Here is a 27,055-nt window from a genome sequence, read left to right on the forward strand (position 1 = left end):
CGGCCCAGGACGCCCCAGCACGTGGCTGCCGACAACCCCTACTCAGAAAGCTCGCGCCTCATCCCCAGTCCTGGCGCGAAGCGGGGGAAGCGTCACTCAGGCTCCTAATCCTCGCCAGGCCAGGCCAGACGGCCTCCGGTCCCCAGGGGGCGCTGTGGGCTCGTAGGCGCGGCCGTGGCCCTAGCGAGCGACGTCTCCCTGCTACGCATGCTCGTTCCCGCTGTGGGCTCGCTTTATTTATTTATTTTTTTTTCTCGGGCGGCCCCGGCGGCTGCGTACTGGCTGTGGGATGGGAAGTGAAGCTCCAGCCAGCGGCAGCGGCTGGGCTGTGAGGTGCAGCCTGGAGGAGGCGGCGGCGGCAACTGGTCGGTGAGCTGCGAGGAAGAGACGAGCCGCGGCAGAGCACCTGCAGGCGCAGACGGCGGCTTCACCATGGCGATTCGCAGGAAGAGCACCAAAAGCCCCCCGATTCTGAGCCATGAATTCATCGTGCAGAATCACGCGGACATCGTCTCCTGTGTGGCGATGGTCTTCCTGCTGGGACTCATGTTCGAGGTGAGCCCTCTCCGCGCCCCAGTTGCCTGGGTACTCCCTTCCCGAGCAACAGTCGGCCAGGGGCCGCGGTGACTTGGGCCAGAGGGAGGTGCCGGTCCCCCCAAGATTCGGGCCTGGGGACACGGAGCCCAGCCGGGCCTGGCTGGGGGCCGCCGCGTCTCCCCCTCTTCGGACGCGCTGCCCTCCCCTCCCCACCGGCGGCCGCCCCCTCCCGCCGGCCGCGCAGTTCCTGGTTCCCGCGAAGGGTTACGTGGCAGCCGGCGAGGGGCTGGTGGCGCGGGGGCGGCCCCTGCTTGCCGAGTTGGCAGCGGTTGGGTGGGCGGGTGGGCGGGGGGGATTACCAGCCTGGCCCCCGGGCGCGTCCCACTGGCGAGGGCTGGGGCCAAGTGAAGGCCAGGCCTGGGGGGCCGGAGAGGGCGCGGGCCGGAGGTGCGGGTTGCGGGTCTCGGTAGCACCGAGTTTGGGCTGAACCCGAAACAAACGGAGCCCGGCGTGTGCTGCCCACTGGAAGGGCGGTGCCCCTGGGGCAGCGAGGGATCGCGCGGGCTGGGCACACCGAAGCACACCGATTGTTCAAATCCTTGTCTGCAACTGGTAGTATCACCAGCCAGTTACCCGAACTTTTTGCCCAGACGCCTGCTTTTTCCTTAAAGAAACAAGATCTGATACATAAATCGAGGTTCTGAATAGCAGTGCTTAAGGAGTCCAGTGATTCGTTTTCTTTTTGTTTCTTGAAGTAGGAAAGGCTGGAAATGTCAGACGTGTGTAAATTCTTTTCCCACGTATCTAGTATTTTGGTGACTTAACAGCTGTTGAAAAGAGGATGATAAACTTTGTGAGGTGAACGCGGAACATCCTATGGTTTTCCTTCCCTCTCTCCCCAATCCACACGCCCATTCCTTACCTTCTTTACGTTTTTCATTTTTCTCGATATCCCCTGCGCCCCAGCCAATGTACTAATTATTTTACTTACTGTCTGTCTCCCCACTCTCATCGAACGTAAAGGCAGACATTTTTGCTTTTTACTGGTCTTTTTCCAGTGCCTGGGTATAGGAGCTGCTTAAAAAAATAATCTGTTGCATAGTGAAAAAACTAGTTGAATGAAACTGCCTTAAGTAACCGAAGGACGAGTAAAAATTTTAAATGTAGTTCATGTAGGTTTTAAAATTATTATTGGGTAACTAATTTATTTTTGCTCTTCTTTAAATGGGCTATTCTTAGTCTAAATTTAAATTTTTAAAAAAAGTTCCTGATAGTGTCATTCATGTCCACTTAGTCCATTGAGAAACAGGAGGGAGTAGGTGTGGTACAAGGAAAGGTAGAAGGGAACGAACTAGTGTATGTTGCTCGCTTTAGGCTAGGCCTGTGCTGCTTACGTACTGCTTGACCCAAGGCTAAGCCTCAGTCTTTTGCTCTAGATAAGGAAATAACATCACCTGTGCTATTCTCACAGCTGGTGCTGCAAGGATCAGTCAATAGGGTGTGAAGGCACCATATGAGTACTATATGAATGTATGATATGAAAAATGCAATGTTCAGCATTTGTACTCACTTGCTGAATTTTCTGTTTGCTGCTTTGTTATTAGAAGTAATACTTTTGTGTAAATTTGCCATAAACCATCTCCATGTGGTAAGAATTCCTGATTTTAAAAATATAATTTAGGCCCTGGCTGGGTGGCTCCGTTGATTGGAACATCCTCCCATACACCAGAAAGGGTTGCGGGTTCCTTCCCTGGTGGAATTGGGTAAGAGAAGCAACTGCTCCATGTTTCTCTCACTGGTGATATCTCTCTCTCTCTCTCTCTCTCACCCTCCCTCCCTGCCTTTCTCTCTCTTTTAAATTAATAAGCTTATCTTTGGGTGAGGATTTAAAAATACAAAATAAATAAATACATAAATATATAAATATAAATATATTAAAATAAATTATATATGTACATATAGAATTTAACTGCAAGATGTGTTCACAATGCTTTGAATGTAATGGAATATAAATCAGAAATGCTGGCACTTTGAAATGGTATAGCTTGCCCTAGCCGGGTGGCTCAGTTGATTGGAGCATCGCCTAGGACACGAAAAGGTTGCAGGTTCCATCCCTGGTTGGGGCATGTATGGAAGGCAACTGATCCATGTCTGTCTTCCTTCCTTCCTTCCTTCCTTCCTTCCTTCCTTCCTTCCTTCCTTCCTTCCTTTCTTTCTTTCCTTTTCTTTCATTCTTTCTCTCGTTCTGTCCCTTCTCCCTCTCTTTCAAGATCTGTAAAAATATCAAGTGTGCATTTTAAAAAATTACAAAAATAAATAATAATAAGATAAAATAACTGGTATAACTTTCGCCCTGGCTGTGTGACTTAGTTGGATCATCACCCTGTACACCAAAAGGTTGCTGGTTCCATCCCCAGTTAGGGTGCATGCAGGAAGCAAGTAATCAATGTTTCTCTTCCACATCAGTGTTTTTCTGTCTCCCTCCTCTCCTTCTCTCCCTTCCTCTCTGTCTGAAAATCAATAAACATATCCTGGGGTGAGGACTAAAAAAAAAAAAAAAAGAAAGAAATGGTATAACTTTTGCTTTTATGTAAAATATTTACATTGTCTTATCACAGTTCTAGAGAATTTCACCACCTGTACCATTTTCTTTCACATGTTAATAATATTTTTTACCAGTGAGTGGATTTTCGCCTTTATGTAAATCTGTAAAGTTTGTAAAGCTAAATAGACAAACAGAGATCTAAAAAGTTTTTAGAGTCAGTTTAAAAGAGAATGTTAAAGTAGTTTACAGGAGGAAAGTTTGGGCAAGTTGTACAGTTTTTCTTACCATATGTTAACATTTTAGGATTTGAAATCTTGTTACTACCTATGGGAAAAATATGAACTAGGTTAGTTTTGCTATTTGACTTTTAAAATAATTGCTGATAAATCTTAAAAGTTAACATAATTACAGAATAACAATAAGTGTACTACAATAATAGAGAAGGTGATGTTTTTACAGTAGAGCTGTTAAACCTTTTGTATGAATATATTGAGGAAATGTCAGATTTATGGTGAAATTGACAAAGCAATGAATTAAGGCATGTCATTTAATTTCTCAGAACTTGTTACTTTTCTGTAAAATGGGCTCATTGGTTTACTCTGAGAATAAAATTACCTAATATGTATCATGCCTACCTAGTTGGCATACAGGAGACATTCCATAAGTGGTACTTATTATTCCTTAGATATTTATCAAAGTAGGGAAATAGAAGACAGCAGTTTTATGTGAGAGAAGTGTCCAACTGTGTGAGCATCTAAAGAGGTTATACAGGGTCAGTTGTTTGTATGGGAAATAATACAATAATAAATAATAATACAAGAATAAACTTTTGTGTACTCACAACTGTAAACCTACTTTTGCCCCACTGTATATACTGAAAAGATTGATGAAGTTGTAGTCTATTTGGGGGAAATGTAAGCATTCAATATCCAGGGAACTTCATGTTATCAAAATTGTATATGAATTTTGAAATCAGGCTTTTAGTATAATCAGCATCTGTCCACATAATGCAAATCATGGTTTATAATTAATGGATTCATATTTGAGTTAGGGAAGTTGAAAAATGTAAGGATACTTGGGAAGCTTTCCGAAATTAAGACTAAGAGAAGAGGGTTTCCAAGAGGAATGAATATTCTTCTGGAAGGGAGTTACTTTCCAGGTGTTCAGGAGTCTAGGCTGTGTGGGCCATGCAGGTTTGGGAGACATTTACAGTTACAACCACCTTGGAATAGTTTGGGAGGTTTGTTTCTTTTTAAGCATGACTTGTCTTAATGCCAACATTTTCTTTCTCTTTAAAAAAATTTAAAAAACTTAATTTTATATAAACTAGTGGGGAAGTGGAATTTGATATTAAGAAATTGTCCTTTTATCTTTTAGGCACCTGGTCAGTGTAGTAGTCACACACCACCAACTTTTAACAAGTACGAAATAGTTAATGTCTCTGTTTAACAAAAAGAAAAAAAACAAGTCCCATTGGTGACTATTTAATTTAAGAAATATTATGATATTCCTGGTGTTACATACAACTGTCGTAAACACAGTAATTTCTACTTTTTAGTGTATTACATATTTCTATAGTATATTTTATTCCAGACTAATTTGTCTTACTATTAATTAATTGTAAAGCATTGCTGGCTGCAGTGTGTGGCTTAGGGGGGTCTAGAAATGGCTAGGAATGTGGTACCTGGTTTAATTTTTTTATAAACGTTTCGGGGACGTATAATTTGTATTTTTCTCTTTTCTACTTAATGTCACATGCTAAACTAGCTGGAGGCCAGCCTTTAAATATTAGCATAAAAGGATAATCTTGTTTTTTTGCTTTGGGAATTTGATATTAAATTTTTCTTTGAAGAATTTCACTTGTCATTGTAAGGGGCTCATTTTTTAAACAGATTTTACTTATTTAGTTTTAGAGAGAGGGAAAGGGAGGGAGAAAGAGAGAAAGAGGAGCATTGCTTTGAGATGCACCCCAACCAGGGACCAAACCTGCAACCCAGGCATGCGCCCTGACTGGGAATCCAACCAGTGACCTTTAGCTTTGTGGGACAACACCCAACCGACTGTGTCTTCCCCCATTCACGGATTGCTCAAAGTTGCCCCCACATAGTGGTGTAAATCTTGACCTAGCATCTGTCGGTAGGTACCTCTTTGTTTCTCTTCTGTTCTTCAGTCTGCTATAATGTGGCTTTTGCCCTCGCTACTTTGTTGGAATTACTCAAGCCGTGGCCACTGATGACTTCTTAAATTGTCAGTCCATTGCACTCTTTTCCTCTGCATGTCTTTATTATCCACAGCTTTTTGAAATGTTTCCCCATTGGCTTTTGGGGCCTCAAGCTCTCTTCATTCTCTTTCTGCCTCTCCAATCATTTCTTATTTTTGCCACCAGCTTTTTCTCAGCCTGCTCCACAATTTGATGTCCTACTTGTCTATGAATACTGTACCCTGTACTTCCACAGCTTCAAGTAAATACTACCTGTAAATAGAGACACCCAAATCTTTAAGCTGGGGTCTTTCTGCAGAGTTCCAGGCTTAGGCCTTAGCTGCCTGCAGAAATCTAAGTTTATCTAGATCTCAGTTTCTTCTCTTTTCCCCCAAACCTGCTATTCCTTCTGTATTCTTCATTTTTATTAATAACATTACTTTTCACTTAGTTGTTCATGCTATAAGCATCAATGCATAATCGTTGATTCTTGCTTACCAAGCCTTATTCTGCTTCAAAAGTCCCACCTCTATCCCACTTCCACTCCCTTAGTTTGGGCTTTATTATCTTTCATGTGCTTTCTTATAAAAGTTTTATACTTGCACACTTATTCCAGTTTATATTTTGTCTAATATTTATTCAATAATATTGATCCATCACCTAATATGTGCCAGGCCTCATGCTGCTACGCATATGGTAATGAGCAGAAATGGGCATGGTCCCAGCACTTAACGAGGTCTACTTTCTAATGGGTGAGACAGAAATTATTAAAATCATCACACCAAGAGTATGTGTTTTGAAAGGAAGACAGTTGTCTGAGATAATCTAACAAAGCACATGACCTGCTCTTAGAGACAGGGCAGGCTTCCTTGAAAAGGTGTGAATGAACTGGGATCTGAAGGGGGAAGGTTTCCCAACAGCGTTTTAGGTAGTGCTGGACATGCACAGCAGACCCTGTGGTAGGAGGGTGCAAGGAGCTAAGGGAGCAAGAGGAAATGGTCACAGATGAGGCTGGAGGCCCAGGGCATGTATCAGACCATATGTTGTCATATTGGCCACGTTGGAGATTGTGTTCTTGATCATAGAAAAAATGGCAATTCAGTGAAGGATTTTCAGGTGGAGGGAGAGCATGAGAGAGGTGTTAACACCATCAAAAGATGATTCTGGTTGTAGTGTGGAGTATGGATCTGAGGGGACTTGAGAGACCACTTAGTAAGCCACAGACAGCCACCATTCCAAAGAGCACAATGAACTTCCCTTTCTTCAGAATTCTCCAGTCATACTAAAATAAAATCTAAATTACTTAGCTCAACAAACAAGGTCCTTTCTAGCACTTGATAGCTTTTCTAGGCTTCTGCCACTTCTGATGTGTGCCCATGCCGGGCCTTGTGTTTACTGCCACCTGACTTTTGCACTTTCTGTCTTTGCTACACATGCTGCCCTCTCTATCCCCCTACTCACCTTCCCAGCGAGACAGCTCCTTTACCCTCACCACGCCCTCTGAGAAGCCTTTCCAGGACATGCCTCATTCCCCACCCAGGAAAAAACCAGAAACCAAAAATGTCTATTTATCCTGATATCCACTGGCACTGATTCCACAGTATTATAATAATTTTGTCTTCCTGACACAGCTAAGCTTGTATCATTCATCTTTATTATATTTTCTTGTCTAACACAGTGCAGGTACCTATAAATATTCAGTAAGCATTCCATATTTCTGTTCTGACCACTTTACTTTTACCAGTAGTCAGTTCAGTTAAATATTTATTGACCACTCAGCTATAACAGGTGTGTGGGAGTGTAACACACACACCACAGAACCTACCTTTGATCCATTTTGGTCATGGCAACTGTGCTTCCGTTTCTTTTATCAATTTACATTAAAATTTGTTCTTGATAGAATCTGTCTATTCATTGTACAGGCCTAGATTAGAGAAACTGCCTGTCAAATCACCGTTTAATGAAACTGCAGTGTTTCTTTTGAAATCTTGAAGTTAAGAGTGAATTACACAGTCTCATCTAAACTGCAGAATCCTCAGATGAATTATGTGAATTCCTACCCTCAGTTCCTTGGTGGTCAGGAATTCCATTTGTGCATGTCGGTGCTGCAGGAGCTAGGGGGCCCTTGGTTCTTAAATTTGGGGACAGAAATTACAATATTTTCCTCCCATATACAATTTGGTGGGTCACAAATTGACTTGATCTTTTTTCCCTTTCTAGGTAACAGCAAAAGCTGCTATCATTTTCGTTACTCTTCAGTACAATGTTACCCTCCCTGCAACAGGTAGGTAGTTCCTTTTAGAATTTTCTATTTAAGTGGAGGAGTTCACTTGGACAAACTGAGAAATTTCCATGAAAATACTGGGTTCTTCATTAATTCTCACAAATCTCATTCATGGTTAGAGTGAACATTATTTTGATGTTTTTGTAATGTAAGATCTATTATTTTTGGTTGGCTTCACCCTATATATTATATGGAAATCAGTTTTTATGTGTTTAATGTATGTTATATATATTTGTAAATGGGCTTGAAATTTCATCAAAGAACTTACTTTGTTTTTTTGTTTTTTTTGCCTTCTCTTTCCTCTGATCTTTTTATAAGAAAATTCTAAACATAGTTATATTTGTTTCACATATCATTGTTCAGTCAAAGTTTCTGAAGGCACAATGTTTAGGTTCAGTTTTTCCAACTATGAGTTATGTTTTGGACCTATAATAACAAGCATTTGAAGCCTATTTTACTTTCAGGTTTTTTGTTTTTGCTTTTTGTGCTCTACCTATAACATTATTTTAACTAGAGAGGATGTCAGTAAGTTGTAGGTGTTGTTTGCGCCCAAACAACACTTTTAGGTTTATTTCAAAAGGTATTCTAAATTATGCTGTGTGAAAAACCAGTTGTTACTAGAAGTTGATTATAGTTGAATACAGTAATATAATTAGCATGGGTGAGGAATGAGGTATTCAATTCATAAAATATTAACATTCAAGTAGTAAACTTATATAATAATGAGTTGGAATTTATTTCATTATGTACTTTTGTAAATATTTGATTTAATGAGTTAAATAATCAGATAACTGAAAGCCACAAAGTTGTTCTGAAATTTGAATATACCAGAGAAGAATGAAGCACTTTTACCAATTCCCAAGTATTTAAGCTTTGTTCCGAACAATTTCAAGAATTAAAAACAATTTTAAGGAGCAGTTGCCTCTATCTCTCCCGTATATATTGGGTTGACTAAAAAGTCCATTTAATTTCCTCTATTTCTACTATCTATATTGGGTTGGCTAAGAGGTCCATTTAGTTTTTAAGGTGAAATAAAAGACACATTTTTCATTTTCACCAATAACTGTATTGATTTGGATATTTTGAGTATGTCTGCTATCTCCAGTTATTGGCTTCTAGTGGGTAGAGGCCAGGGGTGCTGCTAAACATCTTCCAATGTGTAAGACAGCCCCACAGCAAAGAATTATTTGGCCAAAATGTCAATAGTACCAAGAAACTTTGCAAACCACTTTTGACATGTTTGATCAATCACAGCACCTTCTCCATATGCCGCACAAATCTTTTTTTGCATTTCAGTTGAGTTTACCTTTTTTAATAAAGCATAATATGCTGAAAATGCTACATATCTTCTTTCATCTTCAATATTAAAATGGCTGCACAAAAATTCACCAATTTTGATAAAGTTTTTAAAATGCTCGCTGATATGACAATTGTCACAATGCAATCTAACAAAATTGTTTCAAATGAAGTTAAGGACCACTAAGCACTACTAGAGCCATCGTACAGGAAAAACTAAATGAGCTTTATGGCCAAACCAATATATTAAAACTAAATCAAACACAGGTTAAATCACTTTTTCCTTCAGAATCATAATGTGGTGTCTAGTTGGAAAGTAGAAGTAGAAAGTTTCAAAGTTCTTTAAAAATATAGGCAAATGGGCTAATTTCTATGCCTCGGATAATGTCAGTTTTACAGTCTTCCCAAGGAGATGAGTGTGGTTACCCCTTCCCTGTTTTTTGGTTTAATGGCCGTGACTAACATGTGTCAAATCCTTGTAAGTAATTTCAGAAGCTTTCAGTTTCCAGATAGTCTTCCTCAATTTTCATTGTTGCCATGACTCAAGATGTTTAAAAGCAAAATTACTCTAATGTTTCTGTAGTGCTTATTTATTAGGTTAATCATCTTTTGTTTGTTTCCATAACTATGTTGTGCTTAGTGCTGTTTTGATAATCTCATGTATATTTTTGTGTATGTCCTTTTTGGCCTTCAGAAGAACAAGCTACTGAATCAGCATCTTTTTATTACTATGGTATCAAAGATTTGGCTACAATTTTCTTCTACATGCTAGTGGCGATAATTATTCATGCCATAATTCAAGAGTATGTGTTGGATGTAAGTATACAATCTTAGAAATCTATACTTTGTAAAACACTAGCTCTCCATACTATGATTGTAATACTTTAAATATATTTTATAACCTTAATCATTGATTGTTTCTATTTTTAGAAAATTAACAGGCGAATGCACTTCTCCAAAACGAAACACAGCAAGTTTAATGAATCTGGTCAGCTTAGTGCATTCTACCTATTTTCTTGTATTTGGGGCACATTCATTCTAGTATCTGTAAGTATGCTTAAATTTTCATCTCTTAAAGTATTTACATTATATACCCAAAACAGAAAATGATCTCCTGTTTTTTAATGTAAGCTAACCCTGAACCTTAGAAAATAGAAGAGGTTCTATTGCCATTTAAGATGGGAATTCTGCTAATGTAAGTTTCATTGATAAGTATCTTTTAAGTTAGTTTTTTTTACAGCAGAAATTCTAAACTGTGTTCACTGTTTCAGAAAGCCTTACTTATTTTTAGTTAATCATGTTATTTTTGTATTTTATAGCCATTTACAGATATCGGTGTATAGCAAAAAGGGTAAGATGTCAGTGATTCCTCTAGGTTACATGAGTTGCAATGTTTCTAGTCATTTCCTCCTTTAAAAATAGTTCAGATATTTTTCAGGCAATTTAAAATGTTTATTAACTTTACAGTTAAGGCTATCTAAATTTTAAGTGTATCATTCTAACTAATGAGGGGAAGACAGTATCAACCTTAGTATTACCATTAATATTACTATTCCAGAATTCACGTATTTTTGAGTTTGTCAGGGCACATAATTTTTTTAAATCACCATGTTAGAGATGAATAAATAGGCAAAGTGAATTTTCCAGGGTACAACACCTAATGGTGGAGACAGGCTAAATAAAACTCAGCCTTTTCATCCAGTACTAATTCCACTTTACACTGGTTCTTTAATGATACTTTATAGATATATGTATATTTCAGCTTAAAATCTTATAAAATTAGAAAAAACAAAAGTTTACATTTCATTGGGAAAATGTTCTAAATAAAGATAGATCACTTGAGTTTTTTTTTTTTTTCTTACACAATAATTCTCACTAATTAGATCTGGTTATCTAAGGAAAGGATTTGGTGAGTATGTGGGCATAATCCTATAAAACTTGGCAGCACCTTGATATTCTGTCTCCTGGCTGGTGCTGCCTCTTCCTGAAGCCCTCTCTGATGACCCAAGATAAAATTTATCTCTCCCGCAGCTGATATACCTCTGTTATGTACCATTTCTGTTTTTTGGTTGTTACATGTTTGTTTGTGTACATGTATTTTTTACTCCACTGAACTGAAAGAATTTAGAAGGCCAGGAACTGTGTCTTATTTTACTTTGTACATCTCATTGATTTGCACTTCGCTAAAGTAAGCAATTCAGCTGAGTTGACGATAACTAAAAAGTTTGACTTCAGGGCTCTTTGGAATTTGATGTAGGGAGCTGTAAATGTGCAAGAAGTGAAAATAGTGTCTCATTTTCCAAGAAATTTTTATTATACTGACAGACTAATTTTTATATATTCTTTCTTAGGAAAACTACATCTCAGACCCAACTATCTTGTGGCGGGCTTATCCTCCTAACCTGATGACGTAAGTCATGTCTAGCAGGCTTTTCTTAGTTAAAGACTGTGGTCATGTCACTTTCAAGAAGAATTTATTCTTCTTCAGGATCTTAAACAAATTCATGCAATTGTATGTCTTTGGCAGACCTACTGCCACTTAAAAAAAAAAATCCTCTGCATTTTTTCCATAAATATAATCTTTTCAGTATGTTTGTTAGCTTGAGAATACTGATTATAACAATAATGTCTAGTTTAGAACTCTGTCCTTTCTCTTCCTTCATTCTCCTCTGTACTGCTTCATCTTCTCCATAGGTTTGCTCCTTTTCTTTGCCTTCATCTCTTCACTCCTTCATTTTTCATTCTCTTATACTATAAGCTTGAAGGTAGGGACTATTTCTTTTTTATCTTCCAGTCCCCAACGGTTTTATACGGTGCTGTCAGAAGCTTAGTGGTTGCAAAGGCATTCAACTAAATTATTCATTCTTCAAGCCCAGCTCTAGTACAACTATTCAAGAATTTTTTTTTTTTTTTTTTTTTACTTAGCCTGTATTATCTTTTGCTTTCTTGAATTTGTCATTGTGGTACATAATATTTTATGTAGTATCCATACATTATTTTGACTGTTCCATAATTGTGTCATTTATGTCTTATATTGTGCCCACGCTCACCATGACAGTGTGCCTTGACCGCAATAGAAACTCTCTTTATTTTATGTCCTTTGTTGTGCCAGGCTGTAGGTGCTTACCACCTACATCCTATTTAGTAAATGCACTGTGATCTGAGCATTGGAGAAAATATGTGAAGGGAATACTGTGACCATGCATATCTTCCCAACTTCAAGTCCAGTAATAATGTCCATTCTACTGACTTCATTCTAATGCTTTAAAGTTATATTAATTCAGTGAACTTCTATAGAGTGGGTTATAAACATCATATTTATGTGGGACTGTATTTCTCCCCAACTCCCCTGGAAATTATTTTAGATTGGCTTCATGTTTTCTATTTTAGACTTCTGGAGGAGAGGCGAAAGGGAGAATAAAGAGGAAGCAGGAGGACTGGAGGGGGACAGTGTCTAAAGGAGACTAGCGATCCCAGACTGATTAGGATGCATCTGCCAGGGAATCCCTCTCTGCCTTATTCCTCTCTTTGATCCTGGTTTGCCTCCATTTATTTGGAGCTCTCAGTGTTCCAACCAGGCAGAGTTCTCACATTTCACTAAGAAAAAGTCGGGATGTTTGAAATTTGGATTATCCTGGTTTCAAGTGATTTTTAATCTTTGTGCCTTTGCTTTTGTGTCAGTCTTGTGCCTTTCCCACTTCCCTTTTGATAAAACCTTTTAGATCTGCAGTTTGGTTCCTTCAGTCATGTTCTTTATGTGTTCAGTAGCTAACATGGCACACGAATCAGTATTAATTAACTAATAGACAAGGGACTTTGGTTCTTCCCAGCTAGCTTGCTTGTTAACAGGTTTCTTCAAATGATCTTTGCTTCTGCTGTATAATCCAGAGGAACTGACTGGTGGTGAAACTATCCCAGGGAGACGGGGAGTGGCTGAGGGAGAGTTGTTGAAAGGTAAAAGGCGTATTTATTGTAAGGACACCTGAAATAACAATACAAAGGCAACTACTTAGCATATCCGCATTTCCAGTGTTTGTTTTTAACTTTATTCTTTAAAAATATCAGGCTTTAAAATGTATTTTTTACTTTCTTGTGTTACACAGATTTCAGGTGAAGTTTTTCTACATATTACAGTTGGCTTACTGGTTTCATGCTTTTCCTGAGCTCTACTTCCAGAAAACTAAAAAAGTAAGCTGGAATTTTGTGATTTTAAAATTATCCTGTCATTTTTCCCTTTTATGTCTCTAACCTCCGTCTAACCTCAACTCTTCCCCCATTCTTCTCCCAGCTCCCCTCTTTCCACAAAGACTAGATATCCTTGAGTAATTATTGGGGGGGGGGGGCTGTTTAGTTACTGTTCTAACTTGGGGGGGATCTTTTACATTTGGCATGCTAATTGCTCATTTTAAAGTTATATTAGTAATAATTTAAATTTTGAAATATATTAGTTTCATATTACTGGTATAAGTATTAATCAGATCTACTACAACTAACGATCTGTGTGTAAGTCCCCCCAAAAATTTATTGTTGACAAAAGTAAACCATAGTTAAATATTCACCAGTGAAGCTTTTCCTGAAATGGGTGGAGAATTCCCTCTTTTTAGCATGGGGGAAAGGTGTTTGTTTTATTTGGACAAATAAACTCCTGGAGCACTGCAGCATTCTTTTTTCTAGCCTCAGTACTTCTGAAGTTAGACTTTCATGATTTCACAAAGCAACTTTATTTAACTCTTTCTCCTCTAAAATCTGTACTAGCTCCCTGTTGCTTTAAACTAGATTAGAGCTGCTGACCTGTGCTCCAAGGGTCTCTCGTCGGTGCCGCCGCCTCCCCGTCCTGTTTTCTTCTGCTCCCTCCTATGCTTTATTCACAGTCGCTGATTTTTTATGCTAGCACATCAGTTTTTTCTCCTGGAATACCTTTTCCACATGATAAATTAATGAAGCACTTCTATTTCCTTTTTGAGGGAGAGCTTCTTTTTAAATTCTCATATATGAAATTAGACGTGAGTGAGGAATTGGATGAAGCAAGTTTGCTCATGAGTTAACAACTATTGAAACTGGGTTATGGGTACATGGGGATTCATTTAACTCCCTCTTTTATTGTATATATGTTCACATATTTCCACATTTAAAACATGTTTTTAATTACCTTACTTCAAGAAGCTTTCCCAAACAGAAGTGTAACAACCCTTCCAATGCCCAGTTTCTCTGCCTTCTCAAATGCCACAATCACTTCTATATGTGCTGCAAATAGTTAATTCATGAGTGTAGTTTCTTGACTTACTACTGCTTTGTGTTTGTATCCTATGTGTCTTTTATAATTGATGTTGTCTGCTATGATGTCCTAGAGCTGCTCTGCCCAAAACAGTAGCCACTGGTCACATTTAAATTAATTAAAATTGAATAAAAACAAAGTTGACTTTCTTGGTCACACTAGCTCTATCTCAAGTTCTCATCAGCTGCATGTGGCTAACCTACCATTTTGGATAGCAGAGAGAGGAAATGTTTCCATCACTACAAAGAGTTTTTGGGACAGCACTGCTGAAAATATCATTTTCTTGATGTCTTAGTACCATGGCTCAAATATTTAAAGCTTTTTCATGTACTTTTATACCCATGGACATAATACCTCTGGGTTTTACTATTAATTCATATGTCTATATTTTGTTCATTGACCATGTAAGTAAAGAGGAATCTTTCAAAGTAATTGTTCATTTTAGTTCTCCAGGCTCTTATCAGTTCCTGCCAGATGGCATATCTCCAGAAATGCAATCTAATTTTTATGGAATAACTTGCATAACTTAGAACTTAACTGAAACTATTTTTAACACCTACATATTACAGTCAGAAGTAACTGTTTCAAGTAATTAACATAACGAAAGTAACAGCTGCATATGTGTTAGTTTCTTTAAATTTACTCTGAAAATTATTTTTGGAATAACTCTACTAAAAAAACTACTATAGTGATTGTTTTGAACCGATCCTTTAGAGAAATGAAGAAAGAAGGAACACTTTTGGTAGTCAAGAGGTGTGTGAGTCATGAATAACTCAATTTTTCTTAAGGAGAATATTTTAATTACATTTAATATGTATGCTTTAATATAAACAGTCCCCCATTTTGTCCATGGGAAGATTCAAAATTAACTTCTTAGTTAAATTTAATATATGAAGTTTCAGGGAAATGTGGATGAGACAGCCAAATGTTCTGTTTCTCCTTTTTAGTTAATTTAATTATATATACAAAAAAAAATGTATATCATATAAAGTATATTAAATTAGGAATAATACCTTTTTCCTCACTCATACCTCATGAAAGTTATATTCACACTTTTTGTATGCAACCTTGTTATTGTTAATGTCATTTATCACTAAAGCCACTTTTTGAACCATCTAATTCAGTTTTTCAAAGTACATTGTCTTACTGATTCCTCTGCTAGACCTCTGTAAGCATTTAGAAGTGATATTGACTGAGGTTTTATAGATTACTATAATGTGAGAGCTTTGAAAATATTTAAATATGAGATGGCTCCACTGTGATTTAAGGGGGAAATCTTTCCTTTATATTTGGGCATATATGTGATGCTCAGTTTAAAGTTTGTTTTTAGTGTGGTATACTTAAGAAAAGCATTTTTTTTATTAGAAATTTACTAAAGTATATGGCTGACCTTTTTAATAAAAAGTTGTAATAACCAAAATGTCACTTGAAATTACTTATAATTTTAGAATTTGGTTTGATTTAGTATTCTATATTTATTAGATTTTCCTTAGAAAATGAGAATATCAGGATTTTCAGTCATTGTCCATGATTTCACTCTTATGTAAACTACATGAACATTAGCACTAAGAATACATAAGCAGCCCGGACTGGTGTGATTTGGTTGGAGCATCATCCTATAGCCAAAGGGTTTGCAGGTTCGATCCTCAGTCTGGGCCCTTGTGGGAGGCAGCCAATCAGTGTTTCTTTCTCACATCGATGTTTCTCTCTACCGCTTCCTCTTTCCCTTCCTCTCTCTCTAAAAGCAATGAAAAAAAAAAAAAGTTCCTGGGTAAGGATTAAAAAAACAAAAAAGAATGTATAAGTAGTTAGCAAAGCTTTTCCAATAACTCCTTTTCATAATATATTTTTCCATTTGAGTATAAAGAAGTTTTTTAATGTTTAAACAAACATAAGCAAAACCTCATTTCTGACTCCTGGTTGGAAAAGCTTATTTACATAACGAAATCTTATATAGCATATCATGCATCAAGTGTGTATATACCATATTTAATTTACTTTTATTACACTACAACTGAGCTGTTCTGAAATGGTAAGGAGAAGTATTTCATCGGAAGTTTGAAAATTATGTGGAGAGGATCTTAAGATAGATTGTTCACAGTGATACTGCTCTCTCCAGTTGGAAGAACCACTATAAACTTGATATTGTGTTTTGGGAATTTCCCCCAAGAGTCCACAAACATAATACTGTCTATAGGACTATTCATCTGTCTTAGTTTTCTAACGCTTGATCTTTGTACCCTTCTTACTAGAGGAGTGCTTTCCATTTCAAAACTGCACTTGTGAAATATCTACTTTTTCTCAGAAAACTCAATGAAGTAACTACCGAAATGACTAACATAGCTGTATATACAGGTTTCCCCCGCTATACAAAATAGAGTGCTTCTGTGAAACCTTTCATGAGAAGAAATGCCGTAAAGCCAAGAAGCAATTTGCACAAAATAATTCAAGATAAAGCGCAGGTGCTCACAGACACTGTTCACAGCTGTGGTGGCTGGATGCTGAGGTGCCAGGTGTAGTTCCTAGGGGAGGCCTCAGTGGGGCCACCTGCTCTCTAACGCCTCACTGCCAAATATGTTGAATGCCCTTTTCACTTGCTGCCTTTTTTGCAACAGTCCTCTTTGGATTTCTTTCAGTTATAAAAACAGATACTAATACATAGTCTTTCATAAAAGCAAAGTGGAACAAAGTGAACTTTGGAAAAGCTGGGGGAGATACCTGTATGTGGGAAATTGCCAAAATCAGAGAGAGTAAAAATGCTAGGTGCAGGCATTTCATAAACTATCAAGTGTTTATTGGGCTCATCACTGTATTTTGTGAACATTTTCAATTGCAACCCAAGATGAAAACTAGATTTTATGTCATAATCCGTGTGTATATGTGTGTTTGTAGATGTATAAAATCTGGAATAAAATTTTCATGGAACAATACAGCGTGATTGCTGTACACTGTTAGCATTTTCTATTCTATTTCATATTTTAAAAGAGGTTAGTGTGACCCCTAAATTGATTTTCTGATCCATTAAAAAAACAAAAAAAAAAACACTTTTTAACATAACCAGGTTGCTAGGGACTATGGAGGAGTAAAAGAAGCAAAACTAAAATGTGGGTACTTGGCTTATAGGATTATTAAGAAAAGGAAAGAATATATAATTAGGTGATTATCCTAAGTGAGAAGATAAAATTTTAACCTTTGATTTTAATGACTAAAACTGATAATGAAAGGGATTAAAGGCATTAGCTAGGTTTTAGCCAGGTAGCTTAGTTGGTTAGAGCATCATCCTGATAAGCCAAGGTTGTGGGCTCAATCCCCCATTAGGGCACATATGAAAATCAACCAATGCATAAATAAGTGGAACAATAAATCCCTCTCTCTCTCTCTCTCTCTCTCTTTCTCTCTCTCTCTCCCCGTCTACCCCTCTACCCTGCTCCCCCTCTTCCTCGCTAAAATTAATAAATCTATAAATAAAAAGCATAAGCTATAAGTAAATACTGTTTTAAGTAAAATCAGCTAGAACATTCTCATGGATATTAATAGTATCATTTAATAAATATTTATTACAAATTAAGAGAATTACAGATCTTAGCACTGAAAGGGACTTTGAGTTAATATGACTCAAGCAAACCCAAGTATTATTCACAAGTTACAGACGAGGTAGCTGATGCCAAATGAAACTAAATGATTTGTTAGAGCCACACCGTTAATTGTGATGAGCAGCTGGGATAGGGTAAAGCGGCAGAATAGCCTTCAGGTCTTCTGTAATGGTGTGGCTTTCACCCTACCACGCTGCTCCTAAAGAACAGAAATGTTTCAGCATGTTTCATCTATAATGCAATTTTCTGTTTACAGGAGGATATTCCTCGGCAGCTTGTCTACATAGGTCTTTACCTCTTTCACATTGCCGGAGCTTATCTTTTGAAGTAAGTTGGGATTTTTCTTGAATGGGTAAATGGACTTGGCAGATAGTATGCTAATCCGTCTTAACTGATAAGTAACTTTCACATTTTAAATTTGTTCTTTTCACAGCTTGAATCATCTGGGACTTGTTCTTTTGGTGCCGCATTATTTTGTTGAATTTCTTTTCCACATTTCCCGCCTGTTTTATTTCACTGATGAAAAGTACCAGAAAGGGTAAGTTGGTTAGCCATTCTATTTCTCATGTAATTAAAGCCAGTGCCTGTGTGGCCAAGGCCCATGCTGTGGGCAATTATATTACTCTATAAGTTGTTAGTAGCAGCTTTAAAGATTTTATTTATTTACCCTTAGAGAGAGAGAAAGGGAGGGAGAAAGAGGAGAGGGAGAGAAACATCAATGTGCAAGAGGTACATCAATCCGTTGACTCTCCCACAATCCCAGCTGGGTACCTGGTCTGCAACCCAGGCATGTGCCCTGACTGGGAATCGAACTGGTGATCTTTCAGTTCTCAGGCCAGCACTCAATCCACTGAGCCACACCAGCCAGGGCATGTAGCAGCTTTAAGTAAACTAATAACAATTCAGGTTGGTATTGTATTCTCTAAAATGGGGTCTTTCTTAAGCTAGAGAGATATTATGTTGGACCTTGTAATTTTGAAGGCTTTTGGGGTTTACTTTTCTAACTTTTCCAGGTTTTCTTAATGCATGTTTTTCTTTTGGACAAGGAGTAATAGGGAAGTGAACTTTGAGAAGAAAATGAAATAACAGATTATATAGCCTTAAGAATATTAAAATATCTAACTGCTGTGGCTTAGTGGATTGAGCGTCGGCCTGCGAACCAAGTGTCCCTGGTTTGATTCCCAGTCAGGGCACATGACTAGGTTTCATGTCAGGTCCCCAGTTGGGGGCACGTGAGAGGTAACCACACATTGATGTTTCTCTCCCTCTCGTTCTCCTTTCCCCTCTCTCTAAAATCAGATACATAAAATAAAAATAAAATAAAAGTAACGGTGTTAAAAAAGTTTTAAAAAAGAGAATATTAAAATATTTTGATGGGAAAATTGATCTGAAAACAGATTTGAAGAGGTATGACTGTAAAGAGTGTACAATCTTAAAGAAAAATAGAACGAGGACTCTTCAGCGACAATTATTGTCCTTTTTACAGCATGGTTTTTGTTGTTTGTCCAGCAGTTTTCAAAATTATTATATATACCAGTAGTTCTGAGGGTCATTAATAGTATTTATATTTTATAAAAGGATCATCAAAACAAAAATAAAAACATTTCTTTGCTGGACTTCCTAGAATGTTAAATAGGCTGATGTGTTATCTGTGAGAATGTGATAAAACATAGTCTCTTCCCAATATTTTACTTGCATAATTTTTTTGCAGAAAAATAAGAAATGCTGTTTTAATACGCATTTACTTAATAGAATCTGATTCCTACTAGAGTATTTTCTTATTTCAATTTTATAAATTTGACTTACGACATTTTTCTTCCAGATTTTCTCTGTGGGCAGTTCTGTTTGTTTTGGGAAGACTTCTAACTTTAATTCTCTCAGTACTCACTGTTGGCTTTGGCCTTGCAAGAGCAGAGAATCAGAAGCTGGACTTCAGTACTGGAAATTTCAATGTATTGGCTGTAAGGTACATCAATTTAACATTCTTCTCATTTTGTACAGCTGTATAGTATATAGTTTATGATATGAATGGCCTAAAAAATAAGGAGGTTAGGGAGAATACTCATTTGATTTGATTTTATACCTGTTTTATATGTCTAAATTTGAATACCAAAGCATTTATTTATCTTCTGGAATTAATTATTAATGGAATAATTATTTATTAACATAATCTAGGGAATTTAGCACTAAATTAATACTATCAAAATAAGACAGACTACTTTCTTCAATAGCACTGTTTTGATGCTTATTTATTTATACTCTCAGAATTGCTGTTCTGGCATCGATTTGCATTACCCAGGCATTCATGATGTGGAAGTTCATTAATTTTCAGCTCCGGAGGTGGAGGGAACATTCTACTTTTCAGGCACCAACTGTGAAGAAGAAACCAACAGTGACAAAAGGCAGATCTTCTAGAAAAGGAACAGGTTTGTATTCCGTAAGCAATGGAAAATCTGGATTAGAAAACATTTTTTATAATGTTTTGGGTCTTCTTTATAATCTTATTAAGATTTAAAATCCTATAAAGAAAAATATATTCTACTTTTAAGCAAAATTAGAGGCCAGGTAATCTTGCCCCATTCTACAGTTGGGTGATTCCCTGCTGTCAGTTATTTCTCTCAAAAGTTGTCCACTCAGTTTCTGCCTCATAAACTTTCCCTGCTTGATTACTTTGAGCCAGTATAGACCAATATATGAGGCCTGTCCAGAAGATATCCAGCCATGTAATATGAAAAATAGAGACATTTACTGAGGAATTTACAAAATACAAAGAACATTGTACATAAGACAATGACGCCTAGTCCCCTTCAAAGTAGGCACCTTGGGACCTCACACAGTTCTCCCAGTCACCATCAGCTGCCCCATTGTCTTTTCCTAAATCTTATCGACGGTCTGAAATTTCTTCTCTTTCAAAGGTGATTTTAGTTTTGGGGAAGAACAAGAAGATGCAAGGCCCCAAATCTGGGTTGTAGGTGGCTAAGTCACCTCAGTGATTTGATGTTTTGCCAAAAACCTCTGCACGAAACATGATACATGAGCAAGCATGTTGTCATGATGAAGCCGCCGGTCACCAGTTGCCCATAACTGTGGCCTTCTGAATAGTTTACACAGAAATGTTCAAGCTTAACACAAAATTTGATGCAAATTTGTTGCTCTACTTGTTCAGTCATTTTGAATGCGACAGCCACACAGTACACATGCTCACTCACTAACATCTACTGCCCCCACTGACTAGTACAGTGAAGTTGTCATTGTTCATGCCTGGGCATTCCAGTCCACTGTCCTTGGCTGCCAATTATAACGATGGTGCGCAAACCATTCTCATTATATTAACAATGGCTGACTTTTTTCCAGACAGACCTCATATATGGGCATTTTCAGTGAATAACTGATCTGTGGAGTGATAGTTTGTGCTTCCAAGCATCTTAATCACTTTAAAAACAAAACCTCTTTACAGCTCTGTCCCATCTGCCCTTGAGTTTTAAGTGGAATTGATTTTTTGTTTTTTAATAACATCAATTGCTTGATCCTTTTCTGGACATTTCATATTAATGGAACCATACAATATATGATCTTTTACAACTGGTTTCTTCTGGTGAGGATGTTTTTAAGGTTCATTCATATTTTAGCATGTACTGTACTCATTCTTTTTTTATGGCCAAATATTGGACTGGCCAAAAACTGTGTTTAATTATTTCTATAAAATGGCTCTACTAGTGCTTAGTTACCTTTAATTTCATTTGAAACAATTTTGTTAGATTGTATTGTGACAGCTCTCATATCAGCAAGCATTTAAAAACAACAACATCAAAATTGGTGTATATTTGTGCAGCCATTTTAATATTGAAGATGAAAATATACACAACACTTTAGACATGTTATGCTTTATTTAAAAAGGTAAAAAACTCAACTGAAATGCAAAAAAAGATTTGTGCGGTGTATGTAGAAGGTGCTGTGATTGATCGAATGTGTCAAAAGTGGTTTGTGAAGTTTCTTGGTACTATTGACATTTTGGCCAAATACTTCTTTGCTGTGGGGCCGTCTTATGCATTGGAAGATGTATAGCAGCACCCTGGCCTCTACCCACTAGAAGCCAATAGTGGAAAATAGCCAACATATTCAAAATATTCAAATCAGTAAAATTATTGGTGAAAATGAAAAATGTGTCTTATTTTATGGAAAAAACTAAACGGACTTTTTTGGCTAATTCAGTAATATTCTGTTGTGTGTATATACCATATTTTGTTTATATTAGTTGATAAATATTGGGGTGGTTATCATTTTTTGGCTGTTATATATGAATAATGCAGTAAACATTCATGTACAAGTGTTTGTCTGATGACCTGTATTTCACTTCTTGGGTGTACCTAGAAGTGGAATTGCTGGATCATATGGTAAATGTATATTTAATATTTGGGAGGAACTACTAAACTGTTTTCCAAAGTGGCTGCACCATTTTACAATCATTGTTTTGCATATTGATATCCATTTGTCCCTGCACCATTTGTTGAAAGAAAAGACTTATGTACTGAATTGTCTTGATGCTCTTGTTGAAAATCAGTTCATTATAAAAGTAAGAATATTTCTGGATTCTCAATTCTGTTCTCTTAATCTATATGTCTGTTTCTATGTCAGTACCACACTGTCTTAATTACTGTAGCTTTATAGTAAGTTTTGAAATTAGGAAATGTGAGTTTCCCAGTTTTGTTCTTTTTCATGTTGTTTTGGTTCTTTGCATTTCCATATGAATTTTAGGATCACCTTGCCACTTTCTGCAAAAAAGCCATCTGGGCTTTTGATTTGGACTGCCTTGAGTCTGTAGACTGCCTTAGGGAGTATGAACATGCCTGTGTTTCCATTTGGGGGGGGGGGTGTCTTTAATTTCTTTCAGTTAAATTTTGTAATTCTCAGTGTTTAAGTCTTGCACTTCTTTCCTTAAACTTATTCCAAGTATTTTATTCATTTTGATGCTATCATAAAATGGAGCTATCTTTTTAATATCAGTCTTGGATTTTTCATTACCAGTATGTAGAAATACAACTGATTTTTTTGCATAGTGATCTTATTTCCTGCAACATTCCTGAATTCAATTAAGTTTTTTAACTATTATTTAATAATAGTATTTATGTAGATACCTTTGCATTTTCAGTATATGGGATCATGTCATCTACAACTAGAGAATGTTTTAGTTCTTCTTGTCCAATCTGAATGCCTTTTCATTTTTTCCACCAAATTACCCTGGCTGGAACCTCCAGAAAAATGTTGACTAGAAATGGCAAGAGCAGGCAGACTTCCTCCCCTTGTGTCATACTTGATCTTAGGGAGAACGCATCCAGTCTTTTTATTAAGTATGATGTTATCTGTTGTTTTTTCTTAAATGGTTTTTATCAGGTTGAAAAAGTTCCCTTCTATTCCTAGTTTATATTTTTTATCATGAAAGGCTGTTAGATTTTGTCACTTGCATTTTCTGCATATACTGAGATCATCAAATGGCTTTTGTCTTATTCTATTTATGTCATAGATTACAGTCATTGAGTTTTGAATGTTAAGCCAACAGTGCATTCCTGGGATAAATCTCACTGGGTCATGGTATATAATCCTCTTCAGACGTTGCTTGATTTGTTTTGCCCTTATTTCTAGGACATAAACTATCTCTAAGAGCTTTCTTTCCTGATGGGCTCCGAATTCAGGTTTTTGTCTTCCTATCATTGTGAGACTCCCCAAATCTCTGTGTAGCTTTGTACTTTCTTAGGGGTTGCTTTCTGCTTGATTTCTCTGAGTCTTAATTGGTACATGCACATTTAGTAGTTGGAAAATACCTTGAGGGAAAAATACACATAGCTGCCCTGGTTTTTATCCAGCACCTTTAAAGAGCCTTTTTTGTATTCAACTTTAATAGGTGTTTTTGAAGGGAGGGTTAGTCTGACATCAGTTATTCCATATAGTTGGAAAAAGAAGGCCATGATACACTCTTAAACATAAGAGTTATCCTAAAGGCTAACTTTTAGTATGTTATAGTGAAACCTATTTCCAAGAACTTTGCTCAAATGTGAAAGGTTCTTTATTGCTACGAAAAACACTAAAGACTATTTTTAAATTCTTGTAATTTTTTTTTTTTTGCTTTTTTACCAATTTTTAATATATGAAATCCAAATTCTGTCAAGTGACATATACATACCTACATCAATTTTTTTAGGTCAAAGTTGTGGCTAAATTCACAGTTCCAAGCTCTCTGTACCTTTAAAACCTTTCTTTCCAATGAGATGAGTCTTCTATAACAACCTATACTAATTCCATTGTGGTATTTATCACATTGTAGTTTAATTACCAGTTATCAGTCTCCCGTTAAGATTGGGGTTCCTTGAGAGTAGAGACCTTCATGTTCACTTTGCCTTGCTAAATGAATAATGAACAATATTTCTATTCAAATGGTATGTATTTACCCGTAATTGTTGAGCAGTAAGCTCCAAATATTTTATAATCTGATTTAAAATCCTCAAATTTAAACTTACACAAGGCTTTGACTTAGTTTGTACTAAATCATTTTTAAAATGTGTAGCTTTGGGACATTTTATAAAAAGCTAGTACTTGTACACATAACTAAGAACTTTAAAATTCATCATTTACTTCATTTTTTAGCTTGACCTAGTAAATCTTTAGCTTCATTGATTTTGGCTGCTATATAAGAAGATCCTCCCTTGTTTGGGTGATTTAAAAGCATAATTCGTTGATGAGTATCCCTTATTTTTCCTTTATTGGCAATAGGGCTTACACCTGGTATTAATGCTGCTTCCCACTTTGTCATTTTGGGTTCAAACCCACCTCTGTAATAACCACCACCGAAGGCAGATTTTGGTAGACTTTGAAAAACTTGTTTGACTTGAGGCTCCATATGCTTGAAGGGTTGCAAAACATAGCGACCTGCAAATCCTGCAGCAGCAATGGTCAGTCCAACTGCTACCATTGTACTGGCCATGGCTCGGGCTCGGCTCCGCCGCCTCCCCCAAGAGCACGGTTCATCCCAGCCCGGAGGCCGCGGCCACCAAAAAAAAATCTTGTAATTGTTTCTTAGTGTTTTATCTTCAACCATTTATTTCTGTTTTCAATAGTACTTTGCCTTTTTTTTTTTTTTTTGAGATCTAATGATGTTATGGTTACTTTTCATTTGCTACTTTCAATTCATTGTTAAAATCAGGTTTTATGATTGGTTAAATACTAGTAAAGATTAAGCACTCATACCCTGGCTGGTGTGACTCAGTTGGTAGGATCATCCTTTCATAAACCAAAAGGCCACAGGGTTTGATTCCTGGTCAGGGCACACGCCTAAGTTGTGGGTTGGTCCCCAGTCATGGCGTATGCAAGAGGCAGTCAATCGATATTTCTCTCTTACATTGATGTTTCTCTCCCTCTCTCTCTCTTCCTCCCTTCCCCTCTCTAAAATCAATAATCATGTCCATGGGTGAGGATAAAAAAATAATAATTGAAAAAAATTTTTAAGTATTTAAAAAAAAAAGGTTAAGCACTGGTGAATGAGTTTCACCTGCAGGCCTAAAAGTAAATATTGGACTTAAAATTTCCTTTTCTGACAGCACTTTTATGTATAAAGATATTTGTGTTTCTTCATGAAGGAGAGTAACACTGATTTCTTTTCTCTTTTCAGAAAATGGTGTAAATGGAACGCTAACTTCAAATGGAGCAGACTCTCCACGTAATAGAAAAGAGAAATCTTCATAATGAATTATAATCTAATTGATTAATGTCCCCCAAAGATATCTGCTTTTTACTATATCTTTCAGCACTAGCGTGTTTTTGTTTTTGTTTTTTTTCTTTGTTTTTAAAATGCAGTCTGTGCCCTTTGATTCTTGCTGTTGTACTGTTTCATGCATTTTTAAAGGCAGTTGAAGGGAGGATAATTACTGTGAGTGAAAAATATTTTAGCTTAGACTAAGCTATTTGCCTTTAAAATAGTTTAGGGACCACCACCATATTTTACTTTGTTTTTTTAATCTTTGAACATTTTTCTAATGATTTGGAAAGATAACTATTTACAGAAATTCTACATATCACTGATACAATTTCTTGCTCTCACTGATTTTTTTATATTAGCAAGATGACCTCTTCCAGCCAGGTCATATTTTTTAAGTTATCTTTCAGGGTAAAATGAAAATAATATAAGGTTGGATGTCAAACTTTAATGTTTTCAGTGTTCTCTAATTTTTAGAAATTTTGTAGCCTTTACACCAGGGAAAAAAAGATTTGTAAATTCACCAAAATAATAGTAGGCATTAGTTTATGGGTAGTGGTTGTTAGTGTTACATCTCTTTTTTTTTTTTTTTTTTTTTTTGAGGAAAAAAAGACCATACTATTGGTTACAATGTGGAGATTTATTGCTGTATTTGTTGAATCAAAATATCTTCTATGAACATAAAAGTACTTGTGAAGTAAAATCTTTCTTGTGCATTTGCAACACTTGTAAACAGGAAATCAGAAAATTAAATATTTACTATAAAGAAGAAAATCTGATAAAGCCCTTTTTGGTATGTTTATTAACAATGATCCGTAATAGGGCTCGTCATAACTCCGATAGGCACAGCATCTTAGAAAAAACATTGTTTAACCTGCAAACCCTTTTTAAAAATAGTGCGTACTTAATTTATATCTATAAAAAGAATGTCAGGTAATTATATTTGGAAGACATTTAATGCACTAACCTTAAAGAAATTGAAAATTCAGGTGGATAAATAGTCTTTTTAAAAGATAGTGCTTTATGTTATAACTATAGCTTTGGTCCCATCGTTAATTGAGAAGCATTTATCTGTATAAAAGATATTTTTGGATAAAATATATATATATATATATATTTGTATCTCTACAGAAAGGCTCTAAAAAACATTTGAGTAAAACATTTGGTTCTCTTTTCTATAATTATCCTCTAAAATCCTTATAGCTCTATTTGTTTTGATGATGTTGTTGTCTTTACAGTACATATATTGCTCCTTTTGGTGTTCATATTTTGTTCCTCACTTCTCACTTTTGTCACCAGCTCAATTTTGTGCTGTTTTGAGTGTAAAAGGTGCAGGCCTGTTAAGTCTGCCGTGTAAGACGTTACCATGTTGCTAAAGTCGTACTTTTTGTTCCCAGCTGTTTACCTACTTCCTGGAAAAAGTAGTAGCTCTCTGTAGCATCATGGAGTTTGGAACCAAATTTTTGCCATTAAAAACTGGCATTATATTGAACCATTCAATGAGAAATCAATCAAAATAAAAATTTTTACTTTTGCAATCTATACCCTGGACATTTTCTTCATTGTTAGCAAATTTTTGTA

General features: G+C 36.6%; 1 protein-coding gene and 1 pseudogene across 1 annotated transcript; one reads left to right on the forward strand and one right to left on the reverse strand.

Annotated features, from left to right (window-relative positions):
* Positions 1–261: 261 nt before the first annotated feature.
* On the forward strand, positions 262–27,016 carry TRAM1 (translocation associated membrane protein 1). Its single transcript, XM_090283588.1, has 11 exons — positions 262–555; positions 7,503–7,566; positions 9,557–9,678; positions 9,793–9,909; positions 11,214–11,272; positions 12,966–13,050; positions 17,987–18,057; positions 18,164–18,268; positions 19,553–19,696; positions 19,996–20,156; positions 25,391–27,016. The coding sequence occupies exons 1-11, from the start codon at positions 433–435 to the stop codon at positions 25,462–25,464; spliced, it is 1,125 nt and encodes a 374-aa protein (XP_090139714.1). The 5' UTR covers positions 262–432; the 3' UTR covers positions 25,465–27,016.
* Positions 24,359–24,718, reverse strand: LOC150004275 (mitochondrial import inner membrane translocase subunit TIM14 pseudogene; annotated as a pseudogene).
* Positions 27,017–27,055: the final 39 nt, after the last annotated feature.

This window comes from Furipterus horrens, unplaced genomic scaffold, assembly GCF_987537825.1.
Source record: "Furipterus horrens unplaced genomic scaffold, mFurHor1.1.pri manual_scaffold_7, whole genome shotgun sequence".
Classification (NCBI taxonomy): Eukaryota; Metazoa; Chordata; class Mammalia; order Chiroptera; family Furipteridae; genus Furipterus; species Furipterus horrens.

Coding starts and splice junctions, on each gene's coding strand:
- TRAM1 (XM_090283588.1), top strand. CDS start 433: ATGGCGATTCGCAGGAAGAGCACCAAAAGCCCCCCGATTCTGAGCCAT. Junction 19,697..19,995: donor TTCAATGTATTGGCTGTAAG/GTACATCAATTT, acceptor TTATACTCTCAG/AATTGCTGTTCTGGCATCGA. Junction 20,157..25,390: donor ATCTTCTAGAAAAGGAACAG/GTTTGTATTCCG, acceptor TTCTCTTTTCAG/AAAATGGTGTAAATGGAACG.